Below are 25575 nucleotides of genomic sequence, written 5' to 3' on the forward strand. Positions count from 1 at the left end.
ACTTATACAGTGCTGTATGTCAATTATATTTCAGTAAAACTGGAAGGAAAAAAATATTGGCTCTTTGAAAAAAAAATAAAAGTGATAAGCCTCTGGTAACACTGGTCAAGTAAAAAAGAAAGAAGATACAAATATCTTATATAATACACAGTGGTATAAATTTGTATACTACAAATAGCAGTAATAGGAATGAAAAGGACATCAGTACAGATTTGGCATATGATAAAAAGTGGGCAGGGATAACACTGTGCTAATAAATTTGAAAATGTAGATGAAATGGACAGATTCTTGGGAATATTCCATTTACCAATATTACATAAGAAATACTCTTATTAATAAAAAAATTGAATCAGTATCCTACAAAGACCAAACCAGACTCCAACCAAACACACTTCACCTCAGATTTGTAATAAAACATTTAAAGAAGAGTAATGTAAATTTTATAGAAGCTCTTCCAGAAACTAAGAAAAGAAAGCCACTCTCCAGCTCACTGTATAAGGATATATAATCTTGATATTAAGCAAAAATATTAAAACAAACCAAATCCAGTTATTAAAAACAAACAAATCACATCATGACTACACTGGTTTTACTTCAGAAAAATGTTGGTTTAATAATAGGAAAGCAATTCTTTGACCACATAAAAAGAATAAAGAGAATAAAGCTGGCAAAACAATCATTTTTCTCAATAAATACAGAAAAAAATTGTTTTATAAAATTCAACATCATTTATGATGATAAAAAAAAACCCTTAGCAAACTTAGAAGGGAAATTTCTAAATTTAGTAAAATTACTGTAAACTGTCTACAGGATACCTTGAAAGCATTCCTAGAGAACAGGAACAAAACAAGAATGCCTATTATGGCCACTTCTATTCAGCACTGTACTGGAGGTCCCCGCATATGTAATTAGACAAGAAAAAGAAAGAAAAGAAAAGGTGTGAGGAATAGAAAGAAGAATCTGTCCTGACTTGCAGATGATACAATTATATACACAGAAAATCCAAATGAATATACAAATTACTGGAATTGACAAGAGAGTTTAGCAAAATTGCTGAATAGAAGAATCAATTTAAAAGTTGTATTTCCACGTACTAGCAAAAAATAAAAAATTTAAAGATTATAATAGCATCAAAAATATAAAGAAAACAATATTAATTTAACATGGGACTTCCTTGGTGGCACAGTGGTTAAGAATCTGCCTGCCAATGCAGGGGACACAGGTTCAAGCCCTGGTCCGGGAAGATCCCACATGCCGTGGAGAAACTAAGCCCGTGTGCCACAACTACTGAGCCTGCGCTCTAGAGCCTCCGAGCCACAACTACTGAGCTCACGAGCCACAGCTACTGAAGCCCACGCACCTAGAGCCTGTGCTCTGCAACAGGAGAAGCCACTGCAATGAGAGGCCCGCGCACCACAACGAAGAGTAGCCCCCACTCGCCACAACTAGAGAAAGCCCGCGCGCAGCAATGAAGACCCAACACAGCCATAAATAAATAAATAAATAAATTTTTAAAAAGATTAATTTAACAAAAATACACAGAATACTTCTATGAAGAAAATTACAAAACTTTATCAAAAGATTTAAGGAAGACCACAGCAATGGAAAGATAGGTTCATTCAATGGAAAATGCACTATTACAAAGAAGAAATTGTTCACACACCAAATACAATTCCAATCAAAATCCTAACAGATTTATTTTGTTTTGTTGAAACTTGTGCTAACTCTAAACTTTGTATAAAAATACAAAGGACAGATGACAGCCAAAATCTTGAAGAACAAGGTATAAACACTTGTTTTACCAATATTAAGAATTTTAAAAGCTTTAGTAATTAAGATAATATGTTACGGGTGTATGAACAAACTGATCAATGGAATAAAACAGATAGCCCAAAAACAGACAGGTAAATATGGGCATTTAATAGGTGAAAGACTTGGCATGGCAAATCAACAGAGAAAGATGAGTTTTTAAGGGGGGGGGGGGGAACCTGGACACCTACCTTATCCCATATACAAAACGCAATTCAAGTAGAAGACAAAATCATACATATTTTAGAACATAGTATAGGAGAAGATATTCATGACCTCAGGATAGAGAAGTATTTCTTTAACAATACATAAAACACCAATAATAAGGGAAAAGACTGATATTTCACTAGGAGCAGAAAGATAAACACAAACTGTGAGAAGATATTTGAAATAGTTATAACCAAAGGATTAATCCCCTAAATATATAAAGGAATCCTTTTAACCAAAGCATCCAATTATTTTTTAAATGGGCAAAAAATGTGAACAAGGACTTCACAAAAGAGGAAATCCAAGTGGTAGATAAACCTGTGAGGAAAAAAATAACCTCAAAAAAAAGCAAAGTAAGCAGCAATGAGGTATAATAGCATTTTCTTTAAAAATATACACATATATCTACAAAAATAACTGAAACACATCAAAATGCATAATGGAATTACGGGTGGATTTTATTCTGTGAACCATTATTTCTCAAATTCTTAAGTGTTGCTTTTACAACATTACAAACCCAGGAGATTTTCTGAAGTTTTAAAGTCTGACAACACGAATTTGGAACTTTCCATTGTTACTGGTGAAAGCACTGATTGATACAATTGCTTTAGAAAAGTTAGATGTCACCTAGTAAAGATGAAGATATACGTACTCTATCAGCAAACAATTCCAGTCCTAGATGTACTCTCAAGGGATGATACATATGTGCAACAGGACATAATATACAAAAATGTTCATAGTGGCTTTGTTTATAACAGCAAAAAACCTGGAACAATCCAAATGCCATCATAGTAGACAAGACACATAACTTCGGAATATTTATATGATGGACTACTATGCAGTAGTGAAAACTACAGCCATATGCATCAACATGGATGACAGCAAAACAAAGTCACAAAAGAATACGTGTACTACCTAATTCATTAAATAGAATATTCCATTAAACTTTATTTATGAAGGTTTACTTTTGCTTGATTTTTTTAGACATCTTTCAGGAACGTAAACATCAGTACTATTCAAAGTATGGTCCAGTGACCATACTGAACTGTCAGTGGCTGATGAAGAGAGAAGCACATAAAGTGAGAGTAAGCATGCATAGAAAGTAAGCATTTGGAAAGGCTGATAGCAATTTGCTATTACCAAAACATTCAAGCACATGATTTTGTATTTACAAAATTATGAGTTTGTGATTACTTGGAAATTTTTTTTAAAGTAGTTTGAGAAGAACTAGTATACATAACTGGTAAAAAGAAAAAGAAAAATTATTTTCATTACAAGCAGAACATTGGTTATCTCTAGGGAAGAAATTCAGGGATGTGATCAGGAAAGGATACATAGAGCCTTTTATGGTGCTGACAATATTGCATTTCTTAACCTGAGCATTGGTTATTATGAGTATGTGCTTTATAATTTTATTTCTCTTTAAATTGTACATGTTTAATACCCTCTTCTGTATTACCACAAATTTCACAATTTTTAAAAGTTTAAAAATTTGTTATAAACAATACCAATTCTTTAAAAATATATACATTTATCTATGGAAAAACTGAAATACATCAAAGCAGATGGTGGATTATTGGCAGATTTTACTCTTCGAACCATTATTTCTCAAATTCTTGCGTTGTCTTCTCTTTGTAAGGTAGTAGCAGTCACTAGTAATTACCAGCACTAAAAACAGATTATGCCAGGCCTAATATATGTTGATTTCAGCAAGGAATGTAATCATTCTAATGATGCTATCTTATGGATAAAATAGAGAAATGCAGACAAAAATAGCACATTTGGTGGTTTAGGGATAACATCCCTATATTTTCCTCCCGAATTTGGAAACAACTGAGATGGAGAAGTTATTCAGGAGATCAAACATCACCTATACTAGTAACAAAGTTAAAGAAAATGTTTTTTGATCTGTACCGAGGAGTCCACACCCCTGAATTAGGGATTAATTCACTCAATTGCTGGCCTAGCTAGACAACTATGCACCACTCCCCACACCTGGAGAGGACAAAGTGAAATTCCATGGGGAACAAGTCTTTCGATCTATATGTTTTCTTCTTCCTCTAGCATCCTATAAAGGTCTTAGAACCTTCAAGTCCGTTCTGCTTCATGACTTGCTTAACATTAGTTTCTTACATAGCTATCCTGTCTCCCCCGACAATTATGTTCCTGGAGGTCAGATTATCTTACTCATTTTTGAAACTTCTAGCAGACTATTATGTACATGATAGACTTTCATATTTGTTACATACTATTTAAGAGCCCATATGAGTTGAGGCTACAGTAAGAACTTTAAGAACTAAAGAAAGAACAAGTGATTAAATTGGACCAATGACAAAAATATAGCTATTATTTATTAAGGGCTTGTATATGATAGGCACTGACCCTAAGTGTTTTATGAACATCTCATTATAGTAGATATTACCTTAGTAATAAATGAAGAAACAGAAATGCCAAGTTAACAAAATCATTTGCATGAGGCCACACGACCATGATCTGAACTTGACTATGACTCCAAAGCCAAAGCACTGAACTGCTATTTTTTTAATTTAAAAAATTTATTTATTTATTTTTGGCTGTGATAGGTCTTCATTGCAGTGTGCGGGCTTCTCACTGCGGTGTCTTGTTGCGGAGCACGCGCTCTAGGCGCCTGAGCTCAGTAGTTGTGGCTCACGGGCTTAGCTGCTCTGTGGCATGTGGGAGGCGGATTCTTAACCACTGTGTCACCAGGGAAGCCCCTGAACTGCTACTGAGGTATACTGAAATCAAGATTGCTAAGTCTTTGAAGATCTATCCTTAAGTGGTGTTTGTAGGTAATTACTGCATAGTGGTTGAGAAAGAGGGGTCTGGAGCCAGACTGCCATGGTTCATATTCCAGATTTTGCTAATTACTAACTGTGATATAGGCAGGTTTCTTAACCTCTCTAGGCCTCCCTTTCCTCATCTGTAAAATGGGAATAATATCCTTACTTCATAGGATTATTGCAAAGATGAAACGTGTCAATACAAGCAAAAGACTTATCACAGCAGCTGGCACAAGCAAAGCATTCAATAAACGTTAACCCATTGGGTTGGCCAAAAATTTCGTTTGGTTAATGAATACGTTGTTCAATTTAGTTCCTGGTGAAAATGAAAAGTGTCTTTTTACTTAAAACCAAACGAACTTTTTGGCCAGCCCAATATATTATTGTTATTTCTCTGCTACTTTTGTACTTGTGCCTAGGAACCAGAACGTCCCCCATAACATTATAAAGGGGGAGCAAAGTTGAGTAAACTTGGCATTATACAACCAAAGGTTAATTTACCTAAAAACTAAGAGCTTTTAAGGGAATTGAAGGCTTAACTTCCTTTCACCGAAACTTTCAGTAAGAAAAGGAAAAGTAAGGTTAAAAGTGAGGTGTTTACAGGTTGTATTTCTCTTCTTTAACTTTCTTTCTTGGTCAGTCCCTGAGATGTTCCAATGAAATATCAAATAAATTATCACTTTCTTGCTACAAAACTATACTCCAAGCTGCAAGTTGATAAGGAGCTTCAAAAAGGTTTAAATCTTGACAGAAATAAGTGAAGTCAGTTTGTTGAAAGATTTTTTTATTCTACAAGAATTGATTGGTACAATCCTGCAGAAGGAACATTTTTAATTTAGAGAAATTTTTCTTTTCAAAAGTAAATGAAAACTCCCTTTGAATAATTTATATATCAATTTGTTTAATTCTTGAAAACAATAGTCATAGGGTCTGCTTTGTCCTATTTAACCATAAATGTTATACATTTACAAACTGAAGCAAAAATGGATAGTACAGAGATTTAAATGAAATCTTTCAAAGAATAAAATTGCTTTTCAGTCCACTGTGTTTTCAAAGATGATTATCATCAAGCCAGGATGAAAGCTGTGAACCCCAAACCATTTGTTTCTTTAACAAAAAATGAATATTTAGATTATTAGCAAAGTAATATCTTAAAATGTATCTTCACACAGTTGGAATTTTAGTATAAACTTGTATATCAAGTCCCTTTCCATTATTTATTCTACTTTAAAAATATATACAGCTAATGATGTTTAAATATGTATTCTGAGCCGTTAAGTCCAAACGTAAATATTTGGGAAATTCAAACTGTTGCAACAAGTTATGAAAGGATTAAAGAAAAAAGATGAGCTACAAATTATATAGGGGAAGGAAGAAAAAAGTTCTTACTTAATATTCATGTCTAGGTAGATATGTATTTTCTAATTTTTATATACATATCTAGTTGAGTATAGGCAAGCCATCAAACTTTGACCAGTTACAAACAGACTAAGTCAGTACTATTTTCTACAACAGGTAACAGTGGTGATTTAAAAAATTTTAATATATCTCAATAGTTTCACCGCAAGTTTATCTGTGGTAATAGTCTTTAAATATCATGAAGTTTTGATAGGCACAGATTAAATAACTGCATTATCTATGCCAAACTCGGCACACTAATGATACCCAGCTCTGCTGAATTATGGTGTAACTATCTGAATACAACAGAGCAGACAGGCAACCAGAAAAGGACATTTAACATACTCCCATGTTTATCACTTTAACATTAGTGTTTAAAATTTGCAAATCTAGAGGGACACTTAAAAAGCTACAGGACAACTCCAATACAAGAACCCCAATAGATAAATCTGCAGAACCTTAAACTTCAGTTCTTAATCCACTGGTAAATATTGTTGAAGGAGTAGCTATTTGGTCTTCAAAAATTTTAGAATTAAAAGTCTGAAAATACGTTCATCCCTTGCTACACTGTAGCACTTGAAATCAGCAAGCAGGACAACCTGAATTCATTTTGCTCTTACATGCAGCAGTGTGTATGCATCTTAAGACAGCTTAGAATTAAGAGTTAACTTCTAGTCAGTAGTGGTAAGTGACTAGAATTGCTATCCAATCAGTATTCTGTGGTACCACGTATCAAAGTCCTAACAACACGACAGTCACGTTCAGCACTCATCACTTTTAGGTGGGGGATAGAAGCGTGGCAAAAAGCAGTTGCAATTTTTTTTTTTCTTAACAGCATAAAAGCTTTAAACACATACAATTTTGCATCATCTTGTATTCTATTCTAGAATACTTGGACTCTTATTTCAATCAGCTCAATCTATGCAAGTTATAAAACCCAAACACAGTCTAAACCCTATAGTCTACAGAAAATGCACTAATACTCGTTAAATGCAGTGCAATCAATGAAGATTATCAAATAAGAAACACACACACGGCATTCTAAATTTTTAAATCATCTTAGGGCTGCTAACCAGAGATTGTACAAATTACATGTGCAAGACAAAAAAACAAAAAAAAAAGAAAGAAAAAAACCAAAGTTAACTAACTTCTCAGTGCATCACACCCACTAGGATAAAATGTATGGCACTTTTATGATACTATATTACAACTCTCAATTTAAGCTGGGAGTGACTCAGACATTAAAGCCACATATGAGTAAGAACTAGCCAATTCAAATGTTTAAAATGAAACAGATCACCTTTTTTCTTTGTAAAAGCACTGAAAATGTAATATGTGCAGATAACTCACTAAAAGTCTTCTCATTTCATTTGCCCCCCATTGTAGTGTCTTAAATTATTCTGTAATTATTCTACCTGTTACAACAGTCTGACATTTAAGGCCTGTGTAAACTCTATTATGTTATTGAAACATACTATTTCCTGTGTGGTAAAAATGTCTTTATGAAAAAAATAACATATCTGGTTATAGATCATAGAATGAACCCAAACAATAAAAATGACATTTTCCAAGCTACTGAGAAATAAATTAAACCATGATGTATCAATTTAAAATTATATCAATATTAACTAACTAACATTTCTATGGTAGATTTTTTTCCTCATAAAATTAAACAGTGCAGAATAGGGCTTGGGCTACAGCTAATCACATTTGGTTTTCTTAAAAACAAAACTTTATTTCCTATAAACAACTGAAAGGTAATTTTCTTCCTCCACAACCCATGTAGACATTAAATTGAAGGTTTTAAAAATCTCCACTACTTACAAGAAAAGTATTTTTAAATGGCTAAAAGGAACCAAAATACCAAATCGAAATACTTTAGTGTGCGAAGAGCAGATAGAAACAACCAAGAAAAGAGTAGATCATTGTGTTGAATATTTATGAATAGCCCAAAATAGTCCCAAAGTTTTTCTACCTTTACAAATAAAAAAAGGTGTCCTTTCCACAGCTTGGGGATATGCATCGTACATCCCTCCACAACAAGCGTATGAGTAAGATTCTAAAAATGTTGCCAATATTAAGTTCTTCGGTACCTAAAATTAATTAGAGGACAGCAATATTACAGCGGCAATGGTGGATCAATTCTCAAAACGTAGTTACGATCCAACACGAGTTGTCGTGGTTCTTTTATCCGAGAAAAAGCTTTTCAGAAGAAATACCTGCCCTATGCTCACCACCAGAAGAATGAGGGCTTCTCCTACTGACCAATAGGCCACTCTTGTATTTAGATCCTCAGCTCGGCTTCGGCCTTGAGCCTCTCTCAAACGGAAATGAGTCTGATAGTCAATGACAGATTTCAGAGCTTCGTGAATTGAAACACAGGCAGATTCCATCTAAAGAGAAAGATTTTCAGTTAGTATGTTTTAATACTTTCTGTACAATCCATCTAGCATATTCATCTTTTCTTTTAATTTGATCTCAATTCCTCACCTGACTAACATTCTACTAAACTGGCACTCATTCATTCACTCATTCGTGTGAATGGTCCTGGCAAAGCAACACTTCCACACATTCTCACTAGGATGACTGGTAAGGCTAGAGATCCCATGAAGCAGCTGCTTGCCCCAAACTGGAACATCCCAACTGTGGCATCTGTTAAGGTGGGAGACGGAACATGAAGCTAACAGTAGGAGAAATACTAAGCAGTTAAGGTTGGTAGCTACCGAATTTCAAGGCCAGGTTTCTTAAAGAGGAAGAATTAGGAAGGGAATGGCAGGTCAGTAAATTTGACCAATTGTAAGAATATGAATCAAGTCCAAATATATACAAAAACAAATGAAATATGGCATAAAAGTAGATTGTTAGTCAAAGTTATTTCAACTATCTTAAAAGCAGTTGAAACTGAAAAGTGATAGGTCAGAGTAGTAATTTTTTTTTCCACGTTTACCATTTTGCTAAATAAGTCTTCTTCCTCATTCCAGTCAACAAAACCAATATATATGTGCTCAATAGGACATAAGTTTCATTTTCACTGTGTAATGAGTTTGTAGGCCTTCATCTGATGACACCACACCTTTTTCTAAATTACACTAACTGCTTTGCGGTAGGTTAAGAGTGTAATTTTTTTTGTTGTATACGAGTTTAATGTTTTTCTACTGCTAAAAACTTAATCCTGGTGATGAAATATATGCTTTATTATATTATACTTATTTTACATCACAAACCATGTATTAGGTATTTTTTTCAATATTTGTTTGTTGTAATTTTAATAATAGACATTAGAAAATAATTTAAACACTTAATAAAGTTCTACCAAAGTAAGTATGAAAGGAATAGTTATAAAAATATTTCATTAAAAGTTCCTTTAAAAAGTACGAGAGATGAAGACTGGCGCCCCTCACTGCCACCCGCACTGGGCCTGCAGCAGCTCTTCTGTCCTGTGCTGTGGACTCCACACAAGAAACAGTGTTTTCTTTGCTGCTTTAACAGTGGAATTAGATGTTAAGTATGTTGACATCGGTGCCCACTATCCTGGTGAGGTAAGGAACAAAAAGATCTTGGAATGAGGAGACCTACAAGATGGCAGAGGAGTAAGACGTGGAGATCACCTTCCTCCCCACAAATACATCAAAAATACATCTACATGTGGAACAACTCCTACAGAACACCTACTGAATGCCTGCAGAAGACCTCAGACTTCCCAAAAGACAAGAAACTCCCCACGTACCTGGGTAGGGCAAAAGAAAAAAGAAAAAACAGAGACAAAAGAATAGGGATGGGACCTATACCTCTGGGAGGGAGCTGTGAAGGAGGAAAAGTTTCCACACACTAGGAAGCCCCTTCACTGGTGGGGACAGCATGGGGGGAAGCTTCGGAGCCACGGAGGAGAGCGCAGCAACAGGGGTGCAGAGGGCAAAGCGGAGAGATTCCCACACAGAGGATCAGTGCCGGCCAGCACTCACCAGCCTGAGAGGCTTGTCTGCTCACCCGCCAGGGCGGGTGGGGGCTGGGAGCTGAGACTCAGGCTTCGGAGGTCAGACCCCAGGGAGAGGACTGGGGTTGGCTGTGTGAACACAGCCTGAAGGGGGCTAGTGCGCCACAGCTAGCTGGGAGGGAGTCCAGGAAAAAGTCTGGAGCTGCCAGAGAGGCAAGAGACCATTGTTGCGGGATGTACAAGGAGATGGGATTCAGAGCGCCGCCTAAACGAGCTTCAGAGACGGGTGTGAGCCGCGGCTATCAGCTTGGACCCCAGAGATGGGCATGAGACGCTAAGGGTGCTGCTGCAGCCACCAAGAAGTCTGTGTGCAAGCAAAGGTCACTATCCACACTGCCCCTCTTGGGAGGCTGTGCAGCCCGCCACTGCCAGGGTCCCATGATCCAGGAACAACTTCCCCGGGAGAACACATGGCCTGCCTCAGGCAGCTGCAATGTTACACTGGCCTCTGCCGCTGCAGGCTTGTCCTGCAAACCAATTATGACTACCATACCCCTCCCTCTCCCCAGCTTGAATGAGCAAGACAGCCCTAATCAGCTGTTGCTTTAACCCCGTCCGGTCTGGGCGGGAACAGACACCGGAGGGCAACCTACACACAGAGGCGGGGCCAAAACCAAAGCTAAACCCCAGGAGCTGTTCGAACAAAGAAGAGAAAGGGAAATTTCTCTGTGCAGCCTCAGGAGCAGCATATTAAATCGCCACAATCAACTTGATGTACCCTGCATCTGTGGAATATCTGAATAGACAATGAATGTTCTCAAAATTGAGGCGGTGGACCTTGGGAGCAACTGTAGACTTGGGGTTTGCTTTCTGTGTCTGATTTGTTTTTGGTTTTATCTTTATATTAGCTTTAGTGCTTGTTATCACTGCTGGATCTGTTTATAGGTTTGGTTGCTCTCTTCCTTTTATTTATTTTTATTAATTTTTTAAATTTAATTTTATTTTTATACCTTTTTTTCTCTTTTTCTGAGGGTGTATGTGTATGCTTCTTTGTGTGACTTCGTCTATTTAGGTTTGCTTTTACCATTTGGTTTGAGGTTCTATCTGTTAGGTTTTTCTCTCTTCCTTTTCTTCCGAGCTGTGTGGCTGCCAGGGTCTTGGTGCTCTGGCCGGGTGTCAGGCCTGAGCCTCCGAGGTGGGAGAGCCGAGTCCAGGACGCTGGACCACCAGAGACCTCCTAGCCCCACGTAATACCAATCGGCGAGAGCTCTCCCAGAGATGTCCGTCTCAACACTAAGACCCAGGTCCACCCAACGGCCAGCAAGCTCCAGTGCTGGACACCCCATGCCAAACAACTAGCAAGACAGGAACACAACACCACCCATTAGCAGAGAAGCTGCCTAAAGTCATACTAAGTTCACAGACACGCCAAAACATACCACTGGACACAGCCCTGCCCACCAAAAGATCCAGCCCCACCCACCAGAGCACACGCACCACTCCCCTCCACCAGGAAGTCTACAAAAGCCACTGAACCAACCTCACCCGCTGTGGGCAGACACCAAAAATAACGGGAACTACGGACCTGCAGCCTGCGAAAAGGAGACCCCAAACACAGTAAGTTAAACAAAATGAGAAGACAGAGAAATATGCAGCAGATGAAGGAGCAAGGTAAAACCCCACCAGACCAAACAAATGAAGAGGAAATAGGCAGCCTACCTGAAAAAGAATTCAGAGTAATGATAGTAAAGATGATCCAAAATCTTGGCAACAGAATGGAGAAAATATAAGAAACATTTAATGAGGACCTAGAAGAACTAAAGAGCAAGCAAACAATGATGAGGAACACAATAAATGAAATTAAAAATATTCTAGAAGGAATCAATACCAGAATAACTGAGGCAGAAGGACGGATAAGTGACCTGGAAGATAAAGTAGTGGAAGTAACTGCCGCAGAGCAGAATAAAGAAAAAAGAATGAAAAGAATTGAGGACAGTCTCAGAGACCTCTGGGATAACATTAAACACACCAACATTGGAATTATAGGGGTCCCAGAAGAAGAAGAGAAAAAGAAAGGGTCTGAGAAAATATTTGAAGGGATTATAGTCGAAAACTTTCCTAACATTGGAAAGGAAATAGTCAAACAAGTCCAGGAAGCACAGAGAGTCCCATACAGGGTAAATACAAGGAGAAACACGCCAAAACATATATTAATCCAACTAACGAAAATTAAATACAAAGAAAAATTATTAAAAGCAGCAAGGGAAAAGCAACAAATAACATACAAGGGAATCCCCATAAGGTTAACAGCTGATCTTTCAGCACAAGCTCTGCAAGTCAGAAAGGAGTGGCAGGACATATTTTAAAGTGATGAAAAGGAAAAACCTACAACCAAGATTACTCTACCCAGCAAGGATCTCATTCAGATTTGACAGAGAAATTAAAACCTTTACAGACAAGCAAAAGCTAAGAGAATTCAGCACCACCAAACCAGCTTTACAACAAATGCTAAAGGAACTTCTCTAGGCAGGAAACACAACAGAAGGAAAAGACCTACAAAAAGAAACCCAAAACAATCAAGAAAATGACGATAGGAACATACGTATCGATAATTACCTTAAATGTAAATGGATTAAATGCCCCAACCAAAAGACACAGACTGGCTGAATGGACACAAAAACAAAACCCATATATATGCTGTCTACAAGAGACTCACTTCAGACCTAGGAACACATACAGACTGAAAGTGAGGGGATGGAAAAAGATATTCCATGCAAATGGAAATCAAAAGAAAGTTGGACTAGCAATTCTCATATCAGACAAAAATAGACTTTAAAATAAAGACTATTACAAGAGACAAAAATGGACACTACGTAACAATCAAGGGATCAATCCAAGAAGATATAACAACTGTAAATATTTATGCACCCAACACAGGAGCACCTCAATACATAAGGCAAATGCTAACAACCATAAAAGGGGAAATTGACAGTAACTACAAATCGACAGTAACTACAAATTACTGTAACTACTACAATAATAGTAGGGGACTTTACACCCCATTTTCACCAATGGACAGATCATCCAAAATGAAAATAAGGAAACACAGCTTTAAATGAAACATTAGACCAGATGGACATAACTGACATTTATAGGACATTCCATCCAAAAACGACAGAATATACTTTCTTCTAAGTGCTCATGGAACATTCTCCAGGATAGATCATATCTTGGGTGACAAATCAGGGCTTGGTAAATTTAAGAAAACTGAAATCGTATCAAGTATCTTTTCCGACCACACGCTATGAGACTACATATCAATTACAGGACAAAAACTGTAAAAAGTACAAACACATGGAGGCTAAACAATACACTACTAAATAACCAAGAAATCACTGAAGAAATCAAAGGGGAAATCAAAAAATACCTAGAAACAAATGACAATGAAAACACGATGACCCAAAACCTATGGGATGCAGCAAAAGCAGTTCTAAGAGGGAAGTTTATAGCTATACAAGCCTACCTCAAGAAACAAGAAACATCTCCAATAAACAACCTAACCTTACACCTAAAGCAGTTAGAGAAAGAAGAACAGAAAACGCCCAGAGTTAGCAGAAGGAAAGAAATCATAAAGATCAGATAAGAAATAAATGAAAAAGAAATGAAGGAAATAGCAAAGATCAATAAAAGTAAAAGCTGGTTCTTTGAGAAGATAAACAAAATTGATAAACCATTAGCCAGACTCATCAAGAAAAAAAGGGAGAAGGCTCAAATCAACAGAATGAGAAATGAAAAAAGAAGTAACAACTGACTCTGCAGAAACACAAAGGATCATGAGAGACTACTACAAGCAAGTATATGCCAATAAAATGGACAACCTGGAAGAAATGGACAAATTCTTAGAAAAATACAACCTTCCAAGACTGAACCAGGAAGAAACAGAAAATATGAACAGACCAATCACAAGCACTGAAATTGAAACTGTGATTAAAAATCTTCCAACAAACAAAAGCCCAGGACCAGATGGCTTCACAGGTGAATTCTATCAAACATTTAGAGAAGAGCTAACACCTATCCTTCTAAAACTCTTCCAAAATATAGCAGAGGGAGGAACACTCCCAAACTCATTCTATGAGGCCACCATCACCCTGATACCAAAACCAGACAAAGATGTCACAGAAAAAGAAAACTACAGACCAATATCACTGACGAACATAGATGCAAAAATCCTCAACAAAATACTAGCAAACAGAATCCAACAGCACATTAAAAGGATCATACAAAATGATCAAGTGGGATTTATCCCAGAAGCACAAGGATTCTTCAGTATACACAAATCAATCAATGTGATACACCATATTAACAAACTGAAGAATAAAAACCATATGATCATCTCAATAGATGCACAAAAAGTTTTTGACAAAATTCAACACCCATTTATGATACAAACTCTCCAGAAAGTGGGCATAGAGGGAACCTACCTCAACATAATAAAGGCCATATATGAGAAACCCACAGCCAACATCGTTCTCAATGGTAAAAAACTGAAACCATTTCCTCTAAGATCAGGAACAAGAAAAGGTTGCCCAATCTCACCACTATTATTCAACATAGTTTCAGAAGTTTTAGCCACAGCAATCAAAGAAGAAAAAGAAATTAAAGGAATCCAAATCAGAAAAGAAGAAGTGAAACTGTCACTGTTTGCAGATGACATGACACTATACATAGAGAATCCTAAAGATGCTACCAGAAAACTACTAGAGCTAATCAATGAATTTGGTAAAGTAGCAAGATACAAAATTAACGCACAGAAATCTCTTGCATTCCTATACACTAATGACGAAAAATCTGAAAGAGAAATTAAGGAAACACTCCCATTTACCACTGCAACAAAAAGAATAAAATACCTAGGAATAAACCTACCTAGGGAGACAAAAGACCTGTATGCAGAAAACTATAAGACACTGATGAAAGAAATTAAAGGCGATAAAAACAGGTGGAGAGATATACCATGTTCTTGGATTGGAAGAATCGATACTGTGAAAATGACTATATTACCTAAAGCAATCTACAGATTCAATGCAATCCCTATCAAACTACCAATGGCATTTTTCATAGAACTAGAACAAAAAATTTCACCATTTGTATGGAAACACAAAAGACCCCGGATAGCCAAAGCAATCTTGATAAAGAAAAATGGAGCTGGAGGAATCAGGTTCCCTGACTTCAGACTACACTATAAAGCTACAGTAATCAAGACAGTATGCTAGTGGCACAAAAACAGAAATATAGATCAACGGAACAGGATGGAAAGCCCAGATATAAACCCATGCACATATGGTTACCTTATCTTTGATAAAGGAGGCAAGGATATACAATGGAGAAAAGACAGCCTGTTCAATAAGCGATGCTGGGAAAACTGGACAGCTACATGTAAAAGAATGAAATTAGAACACTTCCTAACACCAAACACAAAAATAAACTCAAAATGGATTAAAAACCTAAACGTAAGGCCAGACACTATAAAACTCTTAGAGGAAAACATAGCAGAACACTCTATGACATAAATCACAGCAACATCCTTTTTGACCCACCATCTAGAGAAATGGAAATTAAACCAACGATAAACAAACGGGACCTAATGAAACTTAAAAGCTTTTGCACAGTAAAGGAAACCGTAAACAAGATGAAAAAACAACCCTCAGAATGGGAGAAAATATTTGCCAACGAAGCAACTGACAAAGGATTAATCTCCAAAATTTACAAGCAGCTCATGAAGCTCAATATCAAAAAACAAACAACCCAATCCAAAAATGGGCAGAAGACCTAAACAGACGTTTCTCCAAAGAAGATATACAGATGGTCAACAAACACATGAAAGGATGCTCAACATCACTAATCATTAGAGAAACGCAACTCAAAACTACAATGAGGTATCACCTCACACCGGTCAGAATGGCCATCATCAAAAAATCTACAGACAATAAATGCTGGAGAGGGTGTGGAGAAAAGGGAATCCTCTTACACTGCTGGTGGGAATGTAAACTGATACAGCCACTATGGAGAACAGTATGGAGGTTCCTTAAAAAGCTAAAAATAGAACTACCATATGACCCAGCAACCCCACTACTGGGCATATACCCTGGGAAAACCATAACTCAAAAAGACACACATGTACTCCAATGTTCACTGCAGCACTATTTACAATAGCCAGGTCATGGAAACAACCTAAGTGTCCACTGACTGATAAATGGATAAAGAAGATGTGGTACATATATATAATGGAATATTACTCGGCCATAAAAAGGAACGAAATTGGACCATCTGTAGCTATGGATGGCCCTGGAGTCTGTCATACAGAGTGAGTCATTCAGAAAGAGAAAAATAAATATCGTATATTAATCGATATATTCCACGCATGTATGTGGAATGTAGAAAAATGGTACAGATGAACCTATTTCTAGGGCAGGAATAGAGATGCAGACGTAGAGAAGAGACATGTGGACACAGCTGGGGGGGGGGGTTAGGGGGGGATGAACTGGGAGATTAGGTTCGACATAAATACACTACCATGTGTAAAACAGATAGCTAGTGGAAACCTGTGGTATAGCACAGGGAGCTCAGCTTGGTGCTCTGTGATGACCTAGAAGGGATGAGGGGTATGGGAGGGAGGTCCAAGAGGAGGGGATATATATATATATATATATATATATATATATATATATATATATATATATATATTTACACACACATACAGCTGATTCACTTCGTTGTACAGCACAAATTAACACAACAATTAAAAAAAAGAATAGAATAAAATGTGATACAAATAAAGGAGATTAAGTGGTCCTAAAAGCATTTATCTACGTAGGTTTTTATCTATCTATCTATCTATCTTGGCTGCACCAGGTCTCAGTTGTGGCACGTGTGATCCTCGTTGCGACATGTGGGATCTTTTTTAGTTGTGGCATGCGGACTTCTTAGCTGTGATATGGCGTGCGGGCTTCTAAGTTGCGGCATGAGGGCTCCTCAGTTGCAGCATGCAAACTCTTAGTTGTGGCATGCATGCAGGATCTAGTTCCCTGACCAGGGATTGAACCCGGGCCCTCTGCATTGGGAGCATGAAGTCTTACCCACTGGACCACCAGGGAAGTCCCTGCTTAGGTTTTTAAAGCAAACTGTCTTACTTTACAAATTAAAATTTATTAAGGTTAAGTTATAAACAATGGCCCCAAAGAAAAATCTTTTTACAAAGTGCTGTTCACACATGATGCTAAAATAAAGAGAACATTTCTAAAAATAAAAACATTTGAACACATCTTATTAATGCTTACAATAGGTTTATGAATTAAGGCTCTTACACATTCTTAAAAACTGCCTCTATCACTACATGATTTTGGCCAAGAGACTACCTGGAACCTGGAAACAATGAAATCCAATTTAAGGTTTTAACAAGAAGGTGATAAATAATTCCTTTGAATACCGAACTATCTTTTAGACATACTCTAAGCTCAAAATGTATCTGAACTAGAAATAAAACAGCCCTTCTCATCACTTGAGCAGTATTTGTTCACTGACTCTAAATTTCTTTTGCTATCTTTCCCTCATTAAGCTATTCTTCAAAATAAAACCCAATTTAGCTACCTTAACTATTTTTGTTAGATGACTTACTATTAATCTTTACTACTTTACCTTCAGTTACAGCAAAAGTTACTGTAACAGCAGTTTGAGTAACATTAAATACTGGTATAAAAGTATATATATATTAAGGCATCATTTTTGCTTCCAGTTATACCAACCTGCTAAGTTATGGTAGCAACATTCCTCTATGATTTACAGAAAATGCTTCATAATGCTGGAGTACTGTTTAGACTTTTAAGCTTCCTTTGCCATTGATGTTTCTACCTAAGTGATCCCCCTATTTTAATGTCTATTTTCTTTTCATAAAATCCTTTAACACTGGTCTTCACTAAAAAAGTCTGAAGTTCTCTGTGAAATGCCTAATCTACTGTAAGAGTTAAGATAGTTCTTAAAAGTTGCGTTAAAGTCACAAAATCTGTGTTCCATCAATGAGTTAATGGATATTAAATTATGCTTTTTTTCCCTTTAAACATATCAATGTTGTGTTACTGACTTTTTATTACCTGGGTAAGAGCACTGACTCGGTTCTCACTAGGAAACAAAGGTGGGTCTTCTCCAACTTGAAAATCAAAATACACGGTTTTATGTGTGAAAGTAGAAAATTCATTGCTGAAGCAAAATTTGTATGTCCCATTTTTGGAGGCTGTGAAGGTAAAACTATCATACTGTTTCTTCATCTCTTTGTATAACACATTACCATCAGGATCTTCTAATCGACAATCTACATCATAGTGACCACCAGTAATCACCTACAAAAGAGAAAAAAACAAAAAATGAAGAGATCACTGCAACTAACAAGTTTGAGAAATCAACCAGGTTTCCTGTTAAAATGGCTATAAGGTTTTTTTACCATCACAGGCAATTTTACATTTCTTGATTTCTACCAGTGGATGGAACTTGGGAGGCAGATTTCAGTTCAACTAAAGTTTTACAGAAACTGAACAAATTTCCTCATGACAGGAGAGAGGGAACTAACCAACAAGCCAGACAACTGTTCTAGTTACTATAGGCCTCTTACATCACTTAATTCTCCCAACAACCCTACAAGACAGTATTGTTCCCTCAATTTGACAAACTGAGAAACTGAGTTAAAATAAGTAACCTACCCAAGATTTTTCACCTAGTAAGAGGTTGAATGCCAGATTCATATTCTTGACCCTTAAGCTTACTGCCATGTAATATTTTCCTTCCCAAAATTTTTTCATCTAGTTTCCTATTAGCATCATCCAAGCACTCTCAGATAGTACAGTGAAGCACTTAAGTAGGTCAGTCCTTAGCCTAACACCCCATGCATACTTCTTTTATAGAACTTAAACTCATTTTACTGCCAAATTACAGACTATGTTTAAGTTCTTTTATAGGTCAGTTATATGGAATTTGATACATACTTTGTTTTGAATTACATTTTGAACAGAACAGACTTGTGGCCTGTTCCAAGATTATATCATTATTTACAAACTTGTTTCCAAGAGAAACATAAATGATTAAACTACATTGTTTTAACCCCTGTGATTAAAGCAAAACCGAAACAGAACAACACGAAAGCAAATAAATGTTTTGTTCATCTGCACAGTCTGTGTTTAAGGGAAAGCATATGAAAGGAAAGCCAGGGGTAGGTGAAAAGCTTCTGAAGAGGATTTTGGAGCTATTTTCAAAGGCTTATGCTTAATCAGTTACAATTTGAGCCATTTGAGTTATACAAATGAAGAGAAGAGGGAGACATTTTTCCTGAGGTTACTTGGCAAGCATAAGAGAGGAAGAAGGAAAAGGATTAAAGAGGAGAAAAAACTCCTTATATGAGAAAACACTGACTGGGAAAAAGAGGGAGAGGAGACAGGAGAAGAAACATAGGGTGCCTGTATCCACCTGAGGTAATGAGGAAGAGACATTGGGTTTGGGGGTTTCCAACCACCATGAGATATATTTTCAAGCTTGAACCCTCTGGGTTAGCATAATTTTGACATTCTACATTTGTGGAACACAAAGATCAAACTTTGGACTTCAGAGAAGATTGATTATTTATATGACCTTTTGTCACTAAAGAGATACGATAAATAACTGAACTATGTTAAAAGATCATTTTGATAATTAAATGAAATATAACTAGGCACTTAGGAAACCATAAAATACGCAAATATTAACATACAGATATAACGTTTGACATAAAAACAGTGTCTTATCAATTGGGCATTTACCCCTCCCCACCAAAAGTCGACAACCTTTCTTCTAGGTGAAATAATGACTTCACTTTATATACCCAATTATTCATACTTAACCATAGTACTTTGAATAATCAAAACATACATACAAACAAAAATACAGAACCAGAACTGATCATCATGCCACTTTTCTTCTATCAAACTTTAAAACAAATAATCTTACTTCAGATAAAAATAGCCCTTACAACCTATCTGGTCACGTAAGAAAGAAACTGGGGATCATCTCAAATTATGTGTCTACCTGTCCAGTTAGTCACAGAAACCTCTCGATACTATTGCCTCTCTCAGATTCACCCCATCTCTTCCATTCCCAATCCACAATCCAGACGGAACTAGTGGCTCAACTTCCTAAAAGGTCTTCCCATAATCCAATCTCTCCTGCCTCTAATGCAGGGTCTCTTAACCTCAGGTATTAGATGGTCTGGGGCTGGGTAAGTCTTCCTCTCGGGGGGCTGTGTTGCCCTGCGCACTGTCGCATATTTACCAGCATCTGCAGTCTCTAACCGCTAGATGACAGCAACACCTCCCTCCCCACATGTCTCAAAACCTTCTGATAATTCCTGTGGCCGACAGAAAAATCCAAACCTGTTAACAACAGCATACCACACCTCTGTACCTCCTCAAGGAAGTCTCAGCACCTTTTACACCCTTTCTCACTCTATGTTCCAAAAATACCAGAATGCCAGAAATTCTCTGAACAAGTCTCTGCTCTACATCTGCACTAATAGTGACAAATTACACGGGGTTTGTTTGCTGAAGAAGAATCACAGGACCCAAAATGACTATACTTATAAATCTACAGTTTATGAGAGAGAGAGAGAATACAATATAAACCATCACAGCCAAAAGCTGTCTCACAGCAAGAGGACAGAAGAGATCAGGTATGGGCTCCTTTGTTCTCCCTCTGTGAGGGATGTGGCCAGAAATATACCCTCTCAGATCTGGAACCACCCAAGTGTGCAAGGAACACCTTGGAATCAGTGAGCCCAAAGTAGAGTCTTGGCTGGGTTTTTTTATATTTCGCTTTTCACATAAGCGTATTTCTGCCATGTAACTATTCTCAGTAGCAGACTCTCCAGGGGTCTCACTGAGACCAGGTACAAATCATCAATCTCACTATCATCAATGAACAATGCTGACAAACTGGCACAAACCTCCCCCCTAAAGCCCTCAGACCCACAGTTACAAAGCAACACTATGATTCAGTATTTTCAGTGCCGACTCAGGTTAATTTTCAGGCTTGCTGGAATTAAGTCTCACAAACATAACATATCTGCTGAGGAAGTCCCTCCCCCGTCTGCCACCCTGTAGAGTAACTTCTATTTATCCCTCTAGACTCAGCTCATACATCAGACCCTCAGCTAAATTTCCCCTGATGATCCTCCGTCTTCAGCCAGCACTGTACCTAGTGTGTACTTTCATTATTGCATTTAACATTACATGACTATGTGTCTATGTAAGGTCTCTGAGGTCAAGTTCAGCCTTATTTGCCTTTGGGAGGTAGTAAAATAAAGTGGTTAAGAGCTTAACCTGGGAGGGAGGGAGACACAAGAGGGAAGAGATATGGGGATATATGTATACGTATAGCTGATTCACTTTGTTATAAAGCAGAAACTAACACACCATTGTAAAGCAATTATACTCCAATAAAGATGTTAAAAAAAAAAAAACTGCATACTGATTCTGCTACCTGTTACATTTTGTAACCTTGGGTCTCAACTTACCGAAGCCTCAGTTTCTTCATCAGTAAAAAAAATAATAAAAACTCTCTAATAAACCCATCTCATATCGAGTTGCCCTGAGAATTAAGTAATACACCTGAAACGCTTGCTATACTGTCTGCCACATAATAAACAGTAATTTTTTAGCCCGCAATAGTAGTAGAGTAGTACTCTCACCAACAAGCACAGCATCTGCACGTAGAAGTCAAGAAATGTTTGTTAAATTCAAACAAATAAAATTTTCACTGACACTTTATATTACAATTCTTGCTATCATCTTTTCTGTCCCCTGGTCCTAACCCATGAAGTTAAGCAAGCCTAAGAGCCATCCTTGGCCTCCCTCCCTCACTTGCTGTAGCCAAATCATCACCAAGTTCTGTTGCTTTTACCTAAAAAGTATTTCTCATCCTTTCACTTTTCTCCTTCCCCAGTGCTACCACCCTAGTCTCAGCCTGGACCACTACAATAGCCTCCTAATCAGTCTTCCATATCTACTTGGCAATACTCCTTAATACCTTCTCTACCTGCACAAGTTAATATCTGTACAGCTACCAAGAATACTTAGAACTTGTCACTGCACTGCTTACAACCCTATGATGGCTTCTCATACTCTTAAGAAAAACTAAAATCCTTTACCCGGCCAGCTGGGCACTACATGGTCTGGCCCCTGCTGACCTCCCTTCTTCTGGCTCCTTATTCCCAGCTACAGTGGACCTCTCTGTGTTCTTCAAATTCCCAGTCACTGTTACCACAGTGACCTTGCCAAGGCCATTCCCTCTTCCCCCTCACCAAAGCATTTACAACTCATCTTTTCCAGTTCAGCATCAAATCACTTCCTAAAGGAAGCCTTCACAGATTCCAATGACCAGACCGTATATCACCTATTCTCTGCTCTTAAAGCACAATTGTGATGAATGAACAGGTACTAATTAAGAAAAGAAACGTAGGATAGGTAGGGAATCAAGAATGATGGCAGCGACCCTATCTATTTTGTTCACTTCTCTATCACCAGCACCTAGTACTCAATAGCTGTTCAAACATGTTAAGTCTACCAACAAAAAAAGAAACAGTAAAGACTGTTCTAACCAATTTAAGAAACTACGTTCTGTTAAATAGGCACTTTTATATAATCCCCCAAATGAAAAGGGGCCTCTCATTTATCACAGCAATTCCTTCTACAAATCCTTTGGCAGATGGTCATCTGGTCTGGAATAGAGCTCTTGCAACGACAGGGACCACATTAACCAATAATCCTAATATCGATGGAAAAACTGAAAAGCAATGGAGTTAGATACCGGCAGCACTTGAAATCTGATTAAAGTGGAGGTGCGGATTAGAGAGTGGCGGACTGACGTTGGGCACTATGGAACAGGAATACTTTTTTTTTTTTTTAAAGGAAACTCTTAAAGAAAAAAGTTCAAAATGAAGGACATTAGAGAAAAGACGGAAAAAATCACAGCCACAGGAAGCATTTCTGGAATTTATATATCTTAACATCTGGTCTTAAATGTCTAATGCGCAAGGTTTCGGACAGGAAAGCCAAATGGCCTGCATCAGCTACCTAGATGTGATTCCTGAATCAGCCAAAGAGTGAGAAAACAGCCTCGACCCTGGAACCGCGAGCTGGGGCCCGCGACCGCCTGAGCCCGTAGTACCTGGAACTCGAGAGTGCACTTGGTGCCCTGCGTGATGTCCTCGTAGAAACACTGCTTGGCATTGTCGGGCAGCTCGAACGTGATCTCAGAGGCGCCGCAGGGCCCCGGCACCAGCAACAGCAGCAACGCGAGCAGCCTACAGCCCCAACGGCCCGCGGCGGCAGCCCAGCGCTGCGCGGACCCCAGCCGGGGCATCCCGAAGCGGCGGCGGCGGCCTCAACCGAGCTGCGGGGGGACGCGGGGTCAGGTCTGCACGGACTCACGGCGCGCGGCAGGCCTCACCCCAAACGGCACCGCGAAGACGCACCGCAGAGTTGCTCCGAGCCCTGAGAGATTCGAGATGCGCAGCGAGTCGCTACTCACGGGGTAGGGACCAGGGCCTAGACGCCAGAACGAGCTGGGGAGCGGAGATAAAGACGGCAGAAAACAAGCGGAAAAGACTTGAGCTAGCCGGAAGCGGGGACAAGAGACGGGGGAAAGAGGCGGGGCCTGAGGCACCTGCTCCAGCGACCCGGATGTGCTCTCCCCCGGCCGCGGGGAGAGACGTTGGAGTGTGTACGTGGAAGCTCGCAAGGCGTCAGCTAGGCCTCCGACAGCGCCTGGGCCGAGAGGCGTGGCCAGTATGGTGAACGTGGCGGGGCGGGGCCAGGAGAAGGGGTGTGGCCTGTGGTAGGAGCTGCCAGTCCGTGAGTGTTTCTGCGAGAGCTGAACACAGGGGTACTCAGAGGGAGTGAGGAAGAGCCCATATTGCCCTAGAGGGCTAATCACCGGTGGTAGAGCGCTTTGCAATTTGCAGAGAGTTTTCTTGTAAATAATAAGTTTGGGGGGAAGCAGCTTTGCTAGGAGCGCGAATTCTGTGACTACCAGACTATAGGAGTTCTAATCCCTGCTCTTCTGGTTACTGGCTGTGTGACCTTAGACCAGCTGCTTAACCTCTCTGCTTCAATCTTTGAATCTGAAAAATGAGAAAAATAATAGTACCTAGCCCAGAGGGTTACTAGAAGGCTTCACTATTTGAAAAAAGCCCTAGAAGAGTGGTTGTCATACAGGAAGCATCATACAGTAAGCATGTACATAGGACCCAGGCAGGGAAGTCAGAGGGTGGTGGGAAGGCCGGGTGGGGAGGTGGAGGTGTTTGATGAGGGGGGGGTGATGAAGGACCTTTAATGGCTTCAGGTGCCCAAAGCCTCTTCAGGGGGAAAGGAGACCCCAGGAGATTAGATTTGGGGGAGATTGCACCTTCCTGAGACCAAGTGAAACAGAGCAGGACCCTATGGGGCCTTCCCAGGACAGACAACCCCATGCCCTAACCGCCCCAATGGTGCCATGTCCTCAGCCTGCCTTTTGTCTGTAGAAAAACTTGAGTCAAAGAATAAATTTAATCAAGAAGTGAAAAACTGCAGAAGCAAAAGAAAACCGTCAAACAAGACAAAACAGCAATAGTCATTAAACAATGTCAAGGACATTTAGTTCCTTCTCAAGGGCTATAGATAATATTCTGAGCCATATCCTTTGAGCAGCTGTCTTGTAGAGAATGAAATCCCCACCAGGTGGAAGAAATTAACTACATGATGACCAGACTGTAGCCATGACATAAGCTACCACAATTCCGAGAACTGGCCTCAAAGAAATGGGAACAAACTGACCCTGGAACTGATGACTAACTGTACTTAAAACAATCGAGGTGACGCTGGTCAGACCACTGCATGACTAATTGCAGGACAACTGTCAGAGATGACTGTGCTGTTTCTGCATGTAACCCCCTCCCTCCACCTATACACACCTGAAACTCCCCTTTAAAAGGTCTTGCCCACTGATTGATTGTCAGTGGAGAGTTGGCCTTCTGAGGTTGCCGGCCTCTGAAATAAAGCAAACTTTCCTTTCCAACCAATCTTGCCTCTCGATTATTGGCTTTCGAGCGGCGAGCAGCTGAACCCCACTTTCGGTAACGCTAGGCCAGAAAAAGAAGTAGTTTTTTGGTGTGTCTGTGAGTGGAAAGAAGACTGAATTTCCAAGTAGAAAGCTTGGGTTCTATTTTCTAACTCTTGGCAAGAAACGTTGCACTTTTAAATCTCCATTTCTTCATGCATCAAGTGGCAATACAAACAAAGAATGAATGAATGAATAAGATTAAGACCATAATGCGATACAGTACACACCACCAGAGAGGCAGATAGACAAATTTTTAAA

General features: G+C 38.6%; 1 protein-coding gene across 1 annotated transcript; it reads right to left on the bottom strand.

The window, feature by feature from the left end:
• Positions 1 to 2453: 2453 nt before the first annotated feature.
• TMED7 (transmembrane p24 trafficking protein 7) lies at positions 2454 to 23959 on the bottom strand. Its single transcript, XM_059916909.1, has 3 exons — positions 23386 to 23959; positions 18294 to 18539; positions 2454 to 8608 (listed from the first exon to the last, which is right to left on the bottom strand). The coding sequence occupies exons 1-3, from the start codon at positions 23578 to 23580 to the stop codon at positions 8372 to 8374; spliced, it is 678 nt and encodes a 225-aa protein (XP_059772892.1). The 5' UTR covers positions 23581 to 23959; the 3' UTR covers positions 2454 to 8371.
• Between the last annotated feature and the right edge of the window lie 1616 nt (positions 23960 to 25575).

The sequence above is a fragment of the Balaenoptera ricei genome, chromosome 3, assembly GCF_028023285.1.
Source record: "Balaenoptera ricei isolate mBalRic1 chromosome 3, mBalRic1.hap2, whole genome shotgun sequence".
NCBI lineage: Eukaryota > Metazoa > Chordata > Mammalia > Artiodactyla > Balaenopteridae > Balaenoptera > Balaenoptera ricei.

What these genes read in the sequence shown, in the direction of transcription:
- TMED7 (XM_059916909.1), bottom strand. Translation starts at nt 23,580, where the DNA reads ATGCCCCGGCTGGGGTCCGCGCAGCGCTGGGCTGCCGCCGCGGGCCGT. An exon ending in AGTGCACTCTCGAGTTCCAG is followed by an intron (nt 18,540 to 23,385) that starts GTACTACGGGCT and finishes TCTCTTTTGTAG; the next exon opens with GTGATTACTGGTGGTCACTA. An exon ending in GAGTCAGTGCTCTTACCCAG is followed by an intron (nt 8,609 to 18,293) that starts GTAATAAAAAGT and finishes CTTTCTCTTTAG; the next exon opens with ATGGAATCTGCCTGTGTTTC.